Consider the following 20346-nt stretch of genomic DNA (forward strand, 5'->3'; position numbering starts at 1 on the left):
GTACTAATCGTAGTGTTAAGGTTGTGATGCCCGCAGTACTAATCGTAGTGTTAAGGTTGTGATTCCTGCAGTACTAATCGTAGTAAGGTCGTGATGCCCGCAGTACTAATCGTCGTGTTAAGGTCGTGATGCCCGCAGTACTAATTGTAGTGTTAAGGTTGTGATGCCCGCAGTACTAATCGTAGTGTTAAGGTCGTGATGTCCGCAGTACTAATTGTAGTGTTAAGGTTGTTATGCCCGCAGTACTAATTACAGTGTTAAGGTCGTGATGCCCGCAGTACTAATCGTAGTGTTAAGGTTGTGATGCCCGCAGTACTAATCTGGGCTGGCCACTGCAATCGAACCTCTACGACAAATGGGGCCGTGTCATTGGTTATTCGGGACAATGTTTTTATCAGAGACCATAATACAGGTTTTTTTTTGGGGTTAGATCGCGTACATATGTAGAGGAGTAGTGTGATGACATCATGTCATGGGTGCTGTAAGGGGATACCTTCGGGAACAGGGGCGGGTCCGAGTGAAGGGGAGGAGCCGCCCAAGGGGTACTTAAGGGAGACCCCGTGACGAAGGCGTGGTCGTTGTGGGAGCCCGGAGTGTGGATCGGCTGCCGGAGGTCTCTCCCGCTCGTGACCCCGGACGGTGTTGGCTGAACCCCCGTCCGGGGTCAACGAATGGGAGAGCCGAAGAGATAGCCGAGAGTAGGGCTCGAAGAAGTCTGTGAGAATTGGCTGAGACTGAGTGGGGTTCTTCTCTCCTCAGTCGGGCGGTGTTGGATGAACCCCCGTCCGGGGTCAACGAGTGGGAGAGCCGAAGAGATAGCCAAGGTTAGGACGAGTAGAGCTCGGGGGTCCATGGGAAGGACCGAGTATAGAGAACAGCTACCACCCCTGGTGTGAGCCTGAGTGTTTTTTGAACAGTGTTGATAAACAGCGAAAGCCCTTCCAAGAAGTTCCGCCTCCGTGTGGTTATACGACGCAACATATATATAAATGTGTCGTTAAACCCGCCACCACCCGACACAGCCAATTAGTAAGGTTTGTCAACGTAAACGGAACATGCCAATTCGTCACTAGTACAGCACCCACCGGTGTGTTGGAGGGCAAAGCCACAACATTTACAAGCTGAGTACGACGTTTCGCCAGTTACTACAACTAGCTTCATCAGGCGAGAGTCAGATTTGTGAAGTCCTCTTCATTTATATATTTACGTGCTCTAACCCCCCCAAAAAACCCTGTATTATGGATGATATTGGTCGCAAAAGCCGACGTCTTAAACTTAGAAACCATCAGCAGGGTTTTGTGAATGTTCATGCGTTGGTTTTTTTGGTGGTGGTCGTGCACGCCTGTAATCCAACACTGGAAGGCGAGGGTTGGCAGATCACACAAGTGTTGTGAAAGTCCCTTCTCGACTTTTGTTGTAACGATGCCATTATAAATGTAAGATTACGTTTTTCTCTGAAGAAAAAATCTGCTCCAGACTTTCAGTGAAGAGGTTTAAAAAAATCCAGTGAGGACTGCAAGCCTTAAGGGAGAACGAGGAGAATGCAACTACAAAGCTACCCAGCACACCCCACCTGGTGATACACATTCAGCCTGCATCAATTGCCGCCATTCACCGCTAAGTGACGGTGACGTTTCCACGGCGCCTGTGCCAGGCTAGGTGCACTTTTGAGGCCACACGAAGTGTCAAAGGCTCACTGACAGGAGGTCACGGGACATACCCAGCAGGTGCCATGGGTTGACTAAGATGACTGACAAATGCACCAGCTGTGCCCCCTACTCTACCACATACAAGATACACACTACAAGTTCCACCAGGTGTTTTTATTAAAATTGAAACGTCAGCTTACCTGGTGACAAATGACAGGTTTGCAGAAATGTTTGTTGGGAAATCCAGTAATTAGGCGTGCGATTATTGCACAATTGTGTATGCATGTTGAACTTCTTTCGCACCGTACGTAGCCAACCGTACTGATCGCAGGTTGCATATGTGTATGTAAATGAAAAAATGCGACGCGAAAGTGTGCTTGTGTGCTAGTAAACACCCCCTGGGTTATGCTAAGGAGATGCAACATCGCTTCAGCTGCCCGTACCAGCAGAAATGGCTGCAAGCTACAGTCCTTTCTAATAGCATTTACAACGTTTCCTGCATCACCATCCCAATGTCCATTAAAAAGGGCAAGATTGCCAATTCATTTTACGTCCTCCAGGGTCAGGTTAACACATTTGCTTAACTTTAGGGTAGTACAATTCGAAAAAGTAGGATGTCGCTTCAGGTTTGTGCAGCATAAGAGCTCGAAATTATCACACAGTAGTGCATCCAAACGGCACAAAGTGCCAGGTCTATTTATACTCGGTGGCTGATCAGTAGGCATGTGACGATTCATTAGCGACAGCTGATTGATTCATTGACGATATATGCACCGGATACGTATAACTCTTTTGATGTATGCAAATGAGATACAATTGAATAATTTGACGGGACCCCGGGGTTCCGCAAAAATCAGGTCAATTATTATTTTTCAGTCAGCCCACTCGTGATCCCGACAGCAAAGCGCCGCCCGCCCAGACTCGCGCCAACAAGCGCCACCAGCAGGCGGCGATCGACACGATGGGCGCCACCCCACCGGCCAAACGCGAGCCCCGGGGGGCGTCCGCCGCAGTTGCGCGCGGCGACGACGCCCTCCGGTCAGCCGTCGATCCTCAGCTTCTTTGGCAAAACGAGCCCGCCCCCAGGCAGTAAATTTAACGTGTTTATGCAATTTTTCAACTTTTTACAAAACTTGGTGCGCCGAGTAGCTCTCGACGAGGCCAATCGATTGACGCTAGTTTTGTTGTCGGTAAGGCAACAAGACTCGTGTCGCTACGCGGGTTTTCCCACCCCGGGGCAGTGATGGGACCCCGGGGTCCCGCCAATTGCTTCAATTACCCGAACAGATCAAATGGAACGAACGAGACAAATGTGCAAGACAGAGAGTACAAATTAGTACAAATGGAACTTGCATCATTACCTTGACTCATAAAAAAATATAATTGATCTGCACGGGGTGTGAATTGCTATGTGCCTACTAATCAACATACTCAAACTCATGTTCCTGGGGCAAAGGCTTGGGAATTTCACCCATACGACTACTGGTCCTCTGTAAGATGCCTACTTCTGGTTCACTTGGTATTCGGACTTTTTTACATTTACAACAGCCTTATCGTTTGATACTTGCTGATGGCTGGTACCGACGTTGTCGAGGCTGGGCCTTCCGAAGGAGGTTCATAAACAATGCTACTGGGCAGCAGTTGGCAGTGGGCCCCTCCAGCAATACTAGGAGGCAGAGGCACCACAGCACGTGGTTGTGGTGCGGAGGGGCATAGTTTTCTCAGATTATGGGACACTTGGTGCATTATGGCACACTCAGGCTACCGGTGTTTGTTCTATAGCTTCAGGTCAGTGAACCTTCATTACTTCAGGTGTCCTGGCTGAGTACGAAGCCTGGGACACGCACGGTTATGCCTATAAATACGGGGTGAATGGGTGAATGAAAGATGTGCTCTCTTGGTACATGCAGGAGTGTCAAAGCATGCAATTGTGTGTATGAGTGCACGTGTGGAAACTGCCAAACATACAGATTTATGTGGTAGGCTGTGCCCAGTTTTAAAAAATGTTACCATATATCGATTTTCAATGCTGATCATACTAAGATAGTATTTTGTGGTATATATAATTTTTATGCAATTTTTGCTTTGAGAAAATCTGCACGGTAAAAGGGTTTAAAACTAGCAGCCCTGCCATTTACATCGGTGGGGTTGTCAAGTTTGGTGTACGTGTGAAAATGAGGACGATCACGTTGGTTGCTTAGGTTCCACTCCAAACACAGCCGAATGCTCCTCAAACTGGGGGTAAAAGAAGAATGAGAGCAGAGGAAAGGAATAAATAATTCATAGGTTTGAACATCTTCACATCACTGCGTATACGGTAATCGAATCTGTTGGAAAAAATGCACTGGATACATTTTAAGTTACATGTGCGCCAAACTAGAAAAAATATCTGTCGCGAAATAATTCGGATCTTAAAATGAACCCGCAACTCGCGTAAACATCTGGCATAATTTCCGCACAACGTTTGGTGAGTTCAAGAATTCAATGCTGAACTGTTTTTAATATAACAATAGGTTTTACCCTTTCTGCCAATAATACAGTTGTGTCAAGATGTTATAACGCCAAACAGAATCCTTATTCAAGGAATCATGTGTGCATTAACCACACATACTTGCGGTGAACATGCATTCAAAAAACATGCTCTGATAATATATGCGTTATTAGACCTCCTTTGCCCGTACCAAAATGTAATAATAGGGTTTTTCCCCTTTTTTCTGGCAACAAAACTGAAACCTTTTTACAAGGGTTCATTTCTGCATTTTTTGCATTTTGATTGCAGGTATTGTGGTTAATGCAGACATGAACCCTTTTAAGAAGGTTTCAGTTTTGTTGCCAGAAAAAACGGGGAAAAACCCTATTATTACTATTATAATATATGCATTGTCTTTGAAACTGATTGGTCCACGCCAGAGACAGCTTTATTTTGAACCTAGTCTCAAAGTGTTAGACCAGAGGACACCAAAAGGCGAACAGCACAAAGACGACGCCACTATCAGGGCATTTATAGCTCGGGTCGAGCAGCTACACTATGGAACCTTTTTCACAATCATTGAGGCCTTGTGAAAGTACTGTTATATAAATGGCGTCATTATTCTATTTGGTGAACAATCTCAGTACAAAAATATAACATAGCATGTATGTAAGACTCTGTAAATACCATAAAAGGTGTACAGCCTTGTCTCAATCCACTGTTGGGTGAATTCCTGTCACGCCGCGGAGTAGTTTGACCATGCTTCATCAAACTCGTGTGTGTGGGCTGGCGAAGAGCGAGTTGATGGTTCATCATTATTATTATCATCATCATCATCATTATTCCCCACGTCATACACACCACGTGATTGTTTTGTCCTTGTCGTCGTGTGGTGGTGTTTCACGCGCGGTGAAGGCCACCGCCTCCACTGCGGCCGTTCGGAAACCTCACCGTGGTCGATGGACATGGACGAGCTCTTGCCACACGCGAGTTTGTCTCGCACGCCGGGCACGAGGGCGACCAGCAAACCCATCAGCACACCGAGGCCGGCGCAGGCCGCCCCCAAGGCCCCCAGCACTCCGTCCCCTAGCCCCCGCCAGCCTGCACGCCGCACACCGCACGCACGATGCACGCTCGAAAACCAAGCACAATGCCGCAAACTCTGATCCCAGTCATCGCCCATCAGTCCGATAAGTTGACCGCCGCTTTGTGAAAAGTCAACAAGTGCTCATCTTATGGAGAGACCAAACACCACCATAGGAATGTGGAAATTCCACCAAATGCTCAGGGCATCGTTCATGTCTTCAAGTGTGACATCGGGAGCTTACTTCTCTTCTGAAAAATTGTTGTATCAGAAATGCAGGATCTGAGGCAGTGTCGGATAAAAAAATAACTTTTATTTTACCAGGTAAGGTCCACTGAGCTATATAGCTATTTTTCAGAAGCGACCTGGCCACAAATGATAGCTCAACGAAGTGGCTTATCACGTGGAAATTTACATCAGCCAAATACTCTGAACGATTGTTTCTAAATGTGGAAGGAAAATCCAGAGGACCCAGAGAATAATCCACGTAACCACAGGGAGAACACGCAAACTCCAAATATAGAGGCGTCAGGGTCGGCATCGAACCCACGACTTCCTGCATACCAGGCGAGGGAGACAACATCTCACCAGTTCACCTGACCACCTCTTTATTTAGGTAAAAACTGTCAAAAAATGACGGTTGGTGAAGTAAAAAAAGAAGGACGCATCTCGGCTCTCATCACCGGAGTTGGGGGCGCTGACGAGCAGGGTGCTGCCCTCGCCGTGAGACGTCGCGCCCCCCGAGGACGACGTGACGACGCAGTAGAAGGCGCCCTCGTCGCGCGACTCCAGCACCTGCAGCAGCAGCAACTGCGCCCACAGCTCCACCTCGTCTTCATCTGCGCGGGAGGCGGCAGCAGCGGCCGCGCCACAGAGCAACGACTCCAATCGTCATCCACGTCGACACCGGCACGACACGGTAATCGGGGGGGGCGGGGGGGGCAGCACTTGATATTGCCGGTTGAGGTTGGGTGGTGTACAACTGCTGTGGGATCTGGCAGAATGAAGGAAGTGATGGCGAGGTGTCGCGTGGGCAACAACTGCATTGACCGTGAAGATCTCCTTAACTTGAGTGTGTTCCAGGCACCCCCAGGAGCTGCCCCTGAATGCGGGGGGGCTTGCGGAAGGGAAGGAAACCGCCGAAATTCATGAGAGGGCATGGACCCTCACAATTGTACACGATACACGAACCATCGACACCACCAAGGCCTGCAGCGGCACCCTTGGTAGCATCACCAAAACCATTTACTCTACTCAATGTCATCGTTACCACCACCGTCGGCTTAACTAGCAACTTCACTCCCAGCATTAACATGACCAGACATCAACATTATGATAATTATCATCACCACCATTATGACAGCCAGCGAACATCACGAACATCAGCTTTAGCAGCAATATCACCACGACCATCAGCTCCACCACAAACATCGTCGTCATCATCACTATTGCATCAACATGACCAGGACTTTGACCATCACCCGCATGCTTACCAGCACCATCATTAGCTCCACTTACAATGTCATCACCGTCAGCTTAGTTGCACCATCACTACCACATCGAGCAACATTTTTTTACTGTTACGCTTGTTTATCCAGAAAAGCCTCACTGAGTCTCAATATTATTTTTTTGGAGGGTCCTGCCACATGTTCACAGTCTGGGCCGATGTGGCTGCTGTGTAATCCCAACTCAGTAATTGGCAGTGTAATCTTTGGGCATTGGGATGTTTGGGCCAACACCCGTTACATTGAGTGTTTGTTTTAAATGCTTCCACTTGTCATGCCTTCACTTGCCATGAGGTTGCGCCATCAGCTGTAACACATGACAGATGCTCTTTTCACCATCACCACCATAATTACCAGCAAACACGACCACCTCAATCAGCTTCCCTTGCAGCACACACTGCTGTCGCTGCCTTACAATTTCCTAAAAAGATATAATCAACAGAAATTCATCATGGGTAATTATGTGGAGCATTACCGGTAATAGTATAAAGTACAGGGACTCCTCTACTTACGAACATTCGACTTACGAACTTTCAGAGACACAAACAAACCTGTCCCCATGTCCAGTTGCCTGTTCGGACCGAGAGTCGTAAGTTCAACCGCCGCGCAATAGATGGCGGTGGTGGCATCTACATCTGTAGAACGTGAAGAACCAGTGACATCTACATCTACGGGATAGTTGACAACTTTTGAAGCCATTCCTCATGTTTTAGTGCACATGCCGTACAACGTGTTTGGAATCGACAGAAGTAAAGTTGGACTTACGAACAAATCGACTTACGAACAAACCTCTGGAACCTAGCTCGTTTGTAAGTAGAGGAGTCCCTGTATCAACAAACAGAGCTCTGTTCTGCTGATGAGCCGCAGGTCAAAACCGGGCCAGAGTTTTGCTTGCTTAAACAATAACTGATCATATTGGTCTGGAAAGACAACAGGCTGATGGACCATTGGCTTCGCATACACACTGCTACGAGAGAAATGTTTGTCACATAACAGTCATACTCATTTATAATTCTCAGAGTTGGAATTCAGCCAAGTTCTGTGCACATTTTAAAGGTAGCACGTTTTTCGTTGTTGCGAGCAGTAATTGAGCGACTGAGACTGTAACACTCGCTCCGTTTGAGAACCCAGGTGTGTCGCTGTTGGCCGCCCAGATTCGAACGCCAGGATCTTGGCAAACAACCCGGCCTCCCCTACAGAAAGACAATTTCATTTTCGGCCCTCAACTGATGAAATACATGCCAATGACGGACTTATTTTTCTCCATAACATTGCAGATAAAAATGAATGTCTTCCAAAGGTGAACTCTCTCACGTATAATTGCACTTTTGTAGGTTGGGTTTGTCAAAATCGCTGCTTATCAATGTGCGTAATGAATGTCCTATTACGTATAGCCCCTCATACTGTGTGTACCATATAATGTTTCATTACCACTCACGCCCCGACTTAAAAAAGAACTCTAAAAAGTATGCCGCCTGCTACGCCCACTCTGGCCGTGTATCATTACATGACTGTTTACTCCTAAGCCCAAAAATATGACCGACTCAATATAAAACAGCTGTGCACGGCACACACTCCCATGCATTTGGACACACACATACACACACTCCTACGCACACACACGCACACTCCCATGCATTTGGACACACACATACACATACTCCTACGCACACACACACTCTCATGCATGTGTAGTGTACTAATTCAGAGACACTAGTAGGAGGCGTTATCCCTCTGATTTATTCCGGCTCTCACAGCCATAGAGGATAACTCCAAACCGGGTCGGCACAGCCAACATGCTTCCAGACCCACAGCTTCAAGAGGCGAAGACCACGACGACAGCAGCACGACGAGTTCCATTCCCGATGGCAGCAGCCCCGACTGCGAGTCGGAGCTCGCCTTTTATTCTCCCCAGCGTGGCCAGGCTCCGCCCTCGACCACGCACCCTTCTGGATCCCCTAGAAGGCTCCGGGCTTGGCCCATGGGTCCAACTGCTTCCCACACCTCACCGCCACACTCCCACGCCCCCTTCATTTATTTGTTCAGAAGAAGAGCCACTCCCTGTTGTTTGGTAGTCTCCTGCCCTGAGTAGAGAACTGTCCACCCCTCGTATTGGCAGGAGCCAGAGCCGGTCCACCAGACCTCCTGAATACCACAGAGATCCAGGCGGTACCGGTCCAGCTCCCGACAGAGGAGTGGCAGCCTCTCCTCCGCAGTGAGTGTTCGAACATTCCAAGTGGCCATCCGTAGTGGGTTTTTGTTGTTTCTGGAGGAGCTTCAAGGGTAAAGATTCAATTTCCAGGCTCCGCCAAATAGGGTTTGGCCAGGAGACGTCATAGACGCCTGTCCCCCCGGGGCCTCCGGCACAAGCTTAATAAATGTTTTGCCTCGTAGTTTGGTGGTAGTTAATTGAAGGTGGAGGGGTTACCAGCCCCTCGCACCTGTCCAGAGCCCCCATTTGGCCGCTGTGGTGGTTACAAACGCCATGAGGGGAATGACCAATCTAAATTGCCCACCACAGCGTTGCCATCCGGCACCACGAGGAAGTAGTGGGGTTGTTTTTGCCGGACACACAGACTCCCAAGCACACACACACACCCAATCCCATGCACACACACTCACACGCATTCCCATGCACACACACACACATACCCTGCACATAGCCAAATACATACAGACCCCGATTTATTAATGAGCCCACGTATACACACGCACAGAAAACAAAGACAAAGACCCCCCATATAGCCTGTAACAGACTGTAGGAGCAAGTGCTATTAGCTAGCACCTATGAAGGCCGGCACGGCACAGGAGGGGTGGGTGGCCAGCACCACGCCCGACCGCCTTTGTCACCCTAGTGGCGATGTTTACACACCGCACCGAGTACTCATTTGAGGCTGAGTCGACCTATGGGAGGTCCAGGACCGGCTAAAATAATCGTCACTGGGGTTGGCCTAGCAGTGGGCTCAGGCCAATGTCAATATACCGACTGTCACTTGTTTACACACCGATTACTGATTGCGTGGCTAGGAGTCGAACCGAGGTGGTTCCTGGACTGTGGCGTGCAGCGCGAAGTACCCTTGACGCAATTGCACACCTCCGCACATTCACCCATAGGCGCACGTTCACACCACACGGACACACGTTCTCGCGTTACACACACATATATACACACTCGCTGACTTGTGCACATTCACACACTGCACCCACACCCAGAGTTATAATCACACACAGACAGACCCGAATGAGCAATCGTTACCACCGACTCGTACACATTTTCACGTGCATGGCTTGTTCGACAATAACTTGTATGAAGTAGCACGCACACGTTTATCATAATTGATATATTACATTCATCATATTTATAATCAGAAACTTCCGATTAGCACGGTTGACTACGTACGGTGCGAAAGAAGTTCAACATCGACCAGTGACGGTCACTGCATCGCGCGCTTTCAGATGGGCTTCTCCGGCCGTCTGGAACGCTCTTCCTTCCAACATTAGGAAGCCACTGGAGCTATGTATGCACTTTTAAATCCAGATGGAAAACTAATTTCTTTAGAACTACTTTTTGTGTTTAGATCGTTGTCCTTCCCCCGCACCTCCGATGAGCACGTTAGGCGACGCACGTTGCCAAAGAAGTTCAATGTTCGTACGCAGATGTGGGGAAGTGATAGCGGTAGTTTCAGAGAGGTTCACGGTTGGAATGCAGTGGCCACCCCGATGAACACTGCGGTGTGATAACCATAATAGTAAGCGCCGTCTGATTCACAGAGGACGTTAAAGGTTCCCCGATGTGATTGTGTGCCAGCGTCTTGGTAAAAAACTTTCCAAAGTATGAAAACAACACACCGCAGATAACTCACTTGGAATCCACGTAGCTATCATCGCCCCACACCGCAAACATCTGGAAAAGGATCATGAGACTCAGTGATAATAAAAATTAATAATTAGTGCCCAGACTGGTCTTCTATTCACAGAGGAACTTACACTTATAGAATTTACAATATCTGTTTTATTTTACGATGTTTTCAGCCAATTAATGAGTGTTTTTTTTATACGAGTGGGAGGAAACCGGAGCACCTGGAAAAAAACCCCTGTGCGCTAGGGGACAACACTCGATCCCCGTTACGGATGGACACAGATGGCGATTAGTCCACCTTCTGTACTGCCTTCTCCTGGCGAGCCAGGGTCTGGCGCCTCAATGCGCACGGGAATGGGAGTCTCACAACACTCGTGCGCTCCACCAACCCTCGCCGTTGCCTCCGCGGTGCAGGATTACTGGCCCCACGCGCAGCCACCACTCTGAAACCTGCCCGCACGGATACGGCGGTGGTGCAACGCACAGAATGGTCGATTCCAATCTTAACCTTGCGCCGTGCACCCGTTGAACCGCGTGCGATAACCGTCGCTGATTTTGTTTCGTCTCCGTGTCGCGGGTTGACCTTCGCCTGATTTGCGGCAATTCATCGAAACGCCCTGGGGTGGGGGAATAGAAGGGGGGCGGAATGACTCCACCCATGGCACCCAATAATGCGCACATGCTCACATGCACATTTATAACTGCATTCTCACCCAGGGTTGCATTAAATTTAGGTCTCGCGTTAGATGCGTGCCGCAGTATTCCCGTCGCGGTGTCACGCTGTTGAGGAGCCTCCCTTTCCACCATCCTTGCCAGAGGACCGATCAACAAAGTCGATGCAACGGAGTTCCACGCAGTTAGCGGGGAGATCAACTTCGTTGATAATTAACGGGGGTTTGAGACAGGAGTAGTTTATGTGCAGTGACATGGGTTAGAGAGCAGGGGAATGTTGCATACAACAACATGTGTAAAAAAAATAACCCCTTAATTATAAGCCTGAGTCGACCTATCAGAGGCCCAGAATCAGTTCAAATATTTCCCACTGTTATCGGATGTGAACGGGGATATCGAACTCGGGCTGCTAGGTTCGTAGCGCAGTGCGCTAACCCCTCTACTGCTGTGCCCTATTCACACAGAAACACGTATACGTATATATGCAACGTAGACACACACACACATTACAGCCGCTTACAATTCAACAGCATCTGACCTGCACCACTCAACGAGTTTGTCGCACAGCAAGGTCAAGGGGAGTGGCGATGGCTCTCCGAGGGTCGCGCCACACACCCTGGCCGTTTCTTTTGGTAGACAGACAGGAATGGCAGCTGTATATTTGGGATGCCTGATGCTCTGCTTGCGAGCGTTACCTCTCCACTCGGGGTTTATTTTGGAGGGCTTTGACATACGAGAGCCGAGCGCGCCGAGCGCACGACCCGGGCCACCGTCGCAGCCTCCGCCCCCGCGCGTGTGGTCCCGACCTACGAGTGACAAATCAAGCTCTTTCGAAAATCGGCGAGACCTTCGCGGGTTGCGACTAGGCCAGGCCCCAGAAATGGAACGAAGGCCGGCCTGAGCCTCCAGCCAGTGCCGCTATGACGCGCACGAGGGCACCGTGCTTCGATCGTCCGAAAGACGACGCGGAGGCCTTTGTGAGAAACAGATGCGGCAGCGTCCCGTGAGGCCCTGCGCGAGGATGATTGAACACTCCCCCGGCTCCAGCTCCTCCCGGATGCCCTCGACGCGGCGACGCGAGCACCAAAATTCTCGCCCGTCGCTCTCGGGGACCACGGGCGCGAACCCAGCATCAAAGGGACCGCTCGCAGGCGCCCGTGCCGCTCTCACCTTCGCCGTCGGCGTCGGCGTCACCTTGCGAGAGCTCGGAGCGGCCGGCCTCGTGCTCCACACGCTCCCCGCGCGGCGAGCGCCGGTGCCAGGAGACGTGCGCCCCCCGCAGCAGCGCCAGCGGCCCCCGCGCCGCGCACGCCAAGCTCGCGTTGCCGCCCTCGCGCGCGCGCGCCGAGCGCGGCTCCTGCGTCACGAGCACCGGCCACGGCGCCTCGGGGGGCCCGTCCGTCCCGTCGGCGGCGTCGAGCGGCGTCGTCGCGCCCGTCCCCGGCGACGGCGACCCCGCGCGGACGGACGTCGCGACGTCCGCGGAGAACGACGAATCCGCCACGGACGCCGCCGTCGGCGTCGCCGCCGGCGCGCTCGACGCGAACGCCGGGGCGGTCGACGTCGGCGGCAACGTCGCGGCAGCGGCCGCCGCGGTCGACGGATGGGCCGACGAGGAGGAGGCCGCGAGCGGCGTGCCTGGCGAAGGCGCCGCGGGCGACGCGGCGGTGCCGGCCGCGGGCGGCGTCACCGTGCCGGCCGCGTCGGGTTTGTCCGACGATGGCGACGCCGCCTCCGCGTTGGCCAGCGTCGCTCCCAGCGCTGGTGGTGTCACCACGGCCGGCGGAGCGAGTGCAGCTGCTGTCGGTGCAGCTACTGTCGGTTCGGCTACTGTCGGTTCGGCTACTGTCGGTGCAGCGGCCAATGGTGCAGCTGCTGTTGCTGCAGATACTGCTGTTGGTACACTTGACTCTGTGACAGCTGCTGCCCCTTGTGTCTCCGCCGCTGCTGCTGCTGCATGGGTCACAGCTGCATCGGGCTCGGTCTGGGCGAACGCCACTGACGAAACACAACAGACATAATAGCAAACATCGTCACTGTCATCACATCGTCACAATCATCATCACCCCCAGCAACCACTCCCACGGCAGTTGCATGAGCTCCGCCACCATCTGCGTCGTTATCGCATTCGTCACCGTCCGCACCGTCGGCACGTCTTCAAAGTCAGCCGTCGCCACCGATGACATCTCAAAGAAATTCCAATTCTGTAAGCACACACCCCATGGAGCAGAGTGTCCGTAAACGAAGTGGAACCTATTAATGCCACAACCAGTGGAAGCTTGGCTCAGCTGACCCGGGTCTACGAGCACGCGGCGTCGGTCCGGCACACGCAAGCAACTTCAAAACGAACACGCCACGCTGGCTAGGAGATGTTCACTACCTCGCCTGTTACACAGGAGGTCGTGGGTTCGATCCTGACCCTGACGCGTGCTGTACATTTGGAGTTTGCGGTGTCTCTCTCTCTCATCATCATCATCACGGTGGCTAGGAGATGTTCACTACCTCGCCTGGTATGCAGGAGGTCGTGGGTTCGATCCTGACCCTGACGCGTGCTGTACATTTAGAGTTTGCGGTGTCTCTCTCTCTCTCATAATCATCATCACGGTGGCTAGGAGATGTTAACTACCTCGCCGGTTACACAGGAGGTCGTGGGTTCGATCCTGACCCTGACGCCTGCTGTATATTTGGAGTTTGCGTGTCTCTCTCCCGGTGGTCACGTGCAGTTTTTTTTCTCCGGGTCCGTCAGTTTTCCCCTCCACACACATATTCGACATGTGTTTCGAGTATTTGGCTGCAATACATTTCCACGTGATTGCTAAACCACTCCGTTGAGCTGTCATTGGTGACCACGTCGCTTCTGAAAAGAGCGACATAGCTCAGTGGGCCTCACCTGGCAAAATGTAAAATAGTTTATAGTTTAGTTTAGACTTCATCCGGGGTGATAGGGGAGGGGACAAGAGGCAGCATGGAAAAAAAAACTCAAACCTGGATAACACAAAGCATCGGTAGAGCGAGCGGCTCGCAATCTGAAGTTTGTGAGTTCACATCCTGTGCGGGGTTGACTTTGCCAATCCACTGCTTACCGAAGGCGTCCCCGCCCTGTGTCCAGTGAGTCATGGGGATTGTTTGACCGTACATCACCATGCTGGCCTATCGATGTGGGATGGTGAAAGGAGATTAAATGACCCCAATGCGTATATTGTCGTACGGTATCCAACTCTTATTGGCCATTGCACTCTCTGATTCCATCCATTGACCGCTGGAACATCACCGCTGGTCAAGTAGATTCATCGTTACCATTACCAACTTCGCCAGCCACCGGCAACATCACCGCTGTCAGCAGCAGCTCAGGCGCCCAGGCATCAGAATAAGCACCATGTGTATCTCTTAGTAAAGCAAGATTCAGCATCTCATTCACTTCATCGAGTAAATTATATGGTATCATACACGTGAGTAATCAGTATATATGTATGGTGATACCGGCCATAATTTGTCCCTCCTCATCAGGAGGGACATTCGTGTTATTGGTCAATTACACTGAGTAGATTTAACAGCACACATGTGCACTGCTGATGCAGAAGTCCCCAGCCTTGTACCGACCACCAGCTCCAAAAGAACTGCGCGTGCGGCCATCTGAGTTGTTGAGACCACCAACCCAAAAACATTTGAGATAAATGTGGCCAACCAGCGAAACAAAGACACAGCTGTAGACTGGCTTCATCGTGATTAGAACCCATCAGTCGAGAGTCATCGTTGTTCACCGCTGCCTTTAACACCTGTTGGTGTGTTGGGCACATTTCCAACTCTTCTCAGAGCCGGTGGCCCGAACGAAAATGCGGCCGGCCGCGTTCGGCTCGGCTCTGTCCGCTGCTGCCATACGCCTCTGACAGCCCCATATATGGAGAGGGCTGTAGCGGTGTCCCCCTATGGAGACACCGTTCGCATTTGTCATTCAAATCCGTCATTGATGAGCAAGCCCCATCACAACAGGCAAATTTGGCGCAGGCCGGAGGAAACGAAAAACCTCGCTCGCGTTTGACTCTCGTTTGTTCCGCGGTGCCTTGAGTCTGGGCCACCCAAGGGAGCATCGCGTCCCCTGAGCCTCCGGCCACAAGGAGTTTGCGTGCTGCAGTGAGTCCCGACTGCGTTGGCTCTGGCTCTACGAGCGCTAGGCAAGCTCGCACGAGCACGTGGTCACATTTCTCGCTTATATATTTAGATCCCTAGGGGGGTGTTAGGGAGGGGTCAGTCATCACCACGACAGCCACTCAATACAACCACACAACAAGTACACGTCTACAAGATACAACCACGCACTCAGCACAGCAACCACACGATGCAACCACACACACACACCAGAACAACCACGCATCTGCAAGATACAACCACACACAACAACAACAACCGCCATTCGCCACTAAGTGGCGGTGACTTCACCACAGCAACCACACACACACACCACAACAACTGCACATCTACACGATGCAACCACACACACCGAAGCAAACACACTATGCAACCACACACACACACCACAGCAATCACACATCTACGAGATGCAACCACACACACCAGAAGCAACCACACGATTCAGTCGCACACACAACAGAACCACACACGACACACTATAACCACAGCAACCACACACAACGAAGCAATCCACACATCTACAAGATGCAACCGCACAATACAACCACACACACACACCACAACACACACAGATCTACACAATACAACCCAAGGCCGTAATTATAATGTCCCCCCCCCCAATATATTGCTATAAAATAGATTTCTGTTTTATGATGGTGGTTATGGTTGTACTTTATTAATCCCTAATCTCTGCCATTACATACAATGAAACAAGATTATGTAAAAAAAAGAAAAATCAGAGCAATGTAAATACAATAACACTAGTAGACATTATTGTAAAAAATAAATAAAAAGTCAATCCTAAGTGTTAGTGAATTTTTTAATATTTTAGGCAGGAAATTAGTTTTCAAATTTAGATTTTTTTCTGGGGGGGGACCCCCAGACCCCCTGGAAGATTTGGTCCCCCCCCCAATGTTGACTCCATGGCTACGGCCTTGATACAACCAGACACGAGACAACCACACACCACAATATAACCACAACAACCGCACATTTACACGATACAACCACTCACACCGTTCACACACCACACAGTACAACCGACCGCACTACCACAAAACCGCTCAGCAATGCAGCGACAGCCACACAACCCACAATGCGGTGATACTGAAAGGTGATTCACTATGTAACACGATTTTTGTTCCTGGGTAGTAAGTGTTATTTTCCAATTGCTTATGCCTCAAAAGTACAGAAATGGCTCTTATGTGACCAGGATTTTACGTGAAGAAATTACACAAATGCGCAAGTTTTCTCATTCAAAACAGGTAAATTTCAAAATATCACAGTCCCGGTCACAAAAGCAAAGTTTGTGGGGAATAATAGCCATTTTCTGTACCTTTGAGGCGTAAGCAATTGGAAAATAACACTTGCTACCCAGGGACAAAAAATGTTTTGTTACGCACATCAGCCACACAATATACGTGCAAAGCAGCCGACACCCACGCACAAATCGCACGCACGGCCACCTGCGCCCCCACGATTCTCCCTCTTCTTTGGCTACAACTTCAGGCGCTGCGCTCCTCATTTAAGGCTCAAGTCAAACGAGGAGAGACCGCAGGGCAAAGTTGCGGTCAGTGACATTGGGCCGCAGCCGGGAGTCAAACCCGAACCCCCGGGGGTCGCAGTCGGCACGAGGTCGTGAGAGTGCGTTAACAGAGAGCAACGTCTTCTTTGGTTCTTTCGGTAAAGTCACCACGTATAATGAGAATAAAATAATAAAATAAGACAATAAAATTCCCACGACGTTTCGGCCACAACACAAGTAGCCGTCCTCAGGTGAAGAAACAGGACTGTCCGGAAGACAGCGCTTGAGTGAAATGAAATTCTCACGGCCGAAACGTCGTGAGAATTTTATCGTTTTATTTCATTATTTTATTCTCATTCTACGTGGTGACTTTACCGAAAGAACCAAAGAAGATGAATCCTTGCAGTCACGAAAGCTTTAAATCGAAAGAGAGCAACGTTTTCGTCAAAGCTACCAGACGTCCCGGAAAGTCAATGAGCACGCACACCGGATTATAAGACGCACTCCCCCAACGTTTGCTTTTGCAATACGGAGGGAACGGTGCGCTGCGTCTTAAGGTGCGGTGAGATTGGTTCACGATCGCAGTCGTAGCGAACGAAGAACAAAATAACGTTCGTCGATGACACTGCGGCTTGCTAAGGAAGGAGGGGAAAAAACAAGATAGAGTCGGCGACGTTTCGGGCAATGGCCCTTCTTCACGGCACATTGAGAGGTCAGAGAGTGCAATGGCCAATAAGAGTTGGATACCGTTCGACAATATACGCATTGGGGTCATTTAATACGTGTTCTTTGTGAACAGTGTACATTGGCATGTGAATAGTGAAACACTTTGAGTAAATATTAAGTTTAAAAAAATATTAAGTTGACATACAAATCCGTCGATGATAAAAAAATGCATTACGAAATAAAAGTAATTTGTATTTTACGTGAGATTTTAAAATGTTGCGGGTACATTTCATCGTAGGTGGCTCTGGTGTAGCGTGACGGATTCCTCATGAATAACATAATCATCATAGCATTTTGCAAATCTTTCCTCATCTGTAACCTACCGAATAGCCACCGGGGAAACATAGTTAGCGTCGGGACTGAAAAATAATAAAACCCGGAGATTGTTGGCTGGTTTCACTCAGAGGGCAGGGTCAGCCCGAAGTTCGAACTTTTGCCACACACACACATATACGATCTCCACCATCATCACCACCACCAGTTACTCGTAATCCCTACACACGCGTGTACATGCACACGCGTGTAAACACCCTTACGTGCACGTGTACATTTACGCACAAAAGACAAAGATACCCATATGGCCTAAACCGACTGTTGGGGCAAGTGCTGTTCGCGAGCACATGCAAACACACACGCACGCACACACGTGTACACACGCACGCACACACGCGTACACACGCACGCACACACGCACACACGCGCACGCAAACACGTGTACACACACGCACACACGTATACACATGCACGCACACACGCGTACACACGCACGCACACACGCACACACACGCACGCACACACGTGTACACACGCACGCACACACGCGTACACACGCACGCACACACGCACACACACGCACGCACACACGTGTACACACACGCACACACGTGTACACACGCACGCACACACGTGTACACACGCACGCACACACGTGTATACACACGAACACCTTGGGTCTCACCTGCAGCGAGCAGCGCCAGCATGGCGCACGTGCGTGCGGGAGACATGACTGCGCGCAGAGAGGAGAGGCGCGAGGGGGGAGGAGGAGAGGGGGAGCAGGGTGGGAGGAGGAGAGCCGAGGGATGGGGGCGCAGGTTGGGAGGAGAGGGGGGGCAGGGTGGGAGGAGGAGGAGAGAGGAGAGGGGGGCAGAGTGAGAGGATAGGGGGGGGGGTCAGGGAGGAGAGGAGAGGGGGGCAGGGTGGGAGGAGAATCGAGGGGTGTGAGCGCAGGATGGGAAGTAAATTGGGAAAGGCATGGAAAAGTTGGTGGGGAGGGGGGATCTGGATTCTAGGGGGGAGTTGGCGTGGGGGGGGGGGGCTCGGGATCAAATGGCTCAGAGTGCGTTGCCATCTCGTCGGATCGGGGGGCCGAGTCCGGCGAGCGCTTGCCAGGTGTTGACGGCAGGACCGAGTGTCCACCTCGTCTCATCTCCGTGGTTAACGCGGGGTTCCTCCTGGTTCCCTCCGGGTGTCTCCCACATGAAGCCACACGCTCGTCAATGGCAATGATCAAATATTGAAGTAAACGTCTTGAGACTCGGTGAGGCTTTCCTAGATACATTATTTAGCTTTACCGCATTATTATTGCTACCGTGTTGTTGTTTTTTTATCCTTACGCACACGCGCGGGGAATTTGCGGCCACGCTTGTGTCTAAGAAGATGACCCGAATAGAATTCGCACGCTAAGCAATCACTCCACCACCTTCATTTGGTTTTAATCCCCTTCGAGTCACCGGAGGGTTCGAGACTCTTCCACCCAGTCTGCCGAACAAGCGCAAGAGAGTGCTTGTGTAAACGTTGGTCGGTGTTTAACACGTGGGAGGCTTTCGCGACCAATATTATTCATAATAAAGGTTTTTGGGTTAGATCGCGTTATTTATAAATGTGTCGTAACCCTCCACCACCCGACATGGCCAATCAGCAAAAAAGTGTCACGTTGACAAAAGACGAATAATTCACTACTTTAGCCCACCGTTGTGTTGAAGAGTGAATCCACAACATTTACAGTTTGAGTACGACGTTTCGCTGCGAGGGCTTTACCATTCTGGCGAATTGCCTGATGATGCTGGATGTAATTACCAGCGAAACGTCGTACTCAAACTGTAAATGTTGTGGATTCACTCTTCAACACATCGGTGGGCTAAAGTAGTGAATTATTTGTCTTTTGTCAACGTGACACTTTTTTTGCTGATTGGCCGTGTCGGGTGGTGGAGGGTTACGACACATTTATAAATAACGCGATCTAACCCAAAAACCTTTATTATGAGTTGGTCGGTGTGTACGACGGTGTGGGAATTCTCAGAACTGAATAAGTAAAAAAAAACCGACTGCGATGTTCGTGTGTACGCACGTTAGGTGTGTGACCGGCTCTAGATGCAGTGTTGGGTTGAGTGTGAGATTTGCTGTTGGCTTATCATTGCGTGCAGTGTTCAGATTTTGGTTTACACGGACTTCTAAGTTAGTTGGTATCACCACCAGCTCTGAGTGTTTTGCTTTTAGAGTAGTGTTTGAATGAGTCTGGACAATCGGTTTTAGTTCCTCCTTGTGAGACAAGACACCCTTCCTCAATGCTACATGGCAAAGATTCCCCGTGTAGCCTTACCATACTCTTGCGGAAAGTGCTGGGAGCGAGCCGGCATGGCACACGAGGTGGGTGGCCAGCACCACGACCGGCCGCCTTTGTCTCCCCAGTGGCGATGTTTACACACCA

General features: G+C 50.5%; 1 protein-coding gene across 1 annotated transcript; it reads right to left on the bottom strand.

Annotated features, from left to right (window-relative positions):
• Positions 1-1808: 1808 nt before the first annotated feature.
• On the bottom strand, positions 1809-18726 carry LOC142930382 (uncharacterized). The gene is made up of 5 exons (XM_076072652.1): positions 18598-18726; positions 12410-13237; positions 5887-6042; positions 5071-5220; positions 1809-3884 (listed from the first exon to the last, which is right to left on the bottom strand). Exons 1-5 carry the CDS (start codon positions 18641-18643, stop codon positions 3880-3882), a joined length of 1185 nt encoding a protein of 394 aa, XP_075928767.1. The 5' UTR covers positions 18644-18726; the 3' UTR covers positions 1809-3879.
• Positions 18727-20346: the final 1620 nt, after the last annotated feature.

Source organism: Petromyzon marinus, chromosome 3 (assembly GCF_048934315.1).
Source record: "Petromyzon marinus isolate PM22_M1 ecotype Great Lakes invasive population chromosome 3, UKy_Petmar_22M1.pri1.0, whole genome shotgun sequence".
NCBI lineage: Eukaryota > Metazoa > Chordata > Hyperoartia > Petromyzontiformes > Petromyzontidae > Petromyzon > Petromyzon marinus.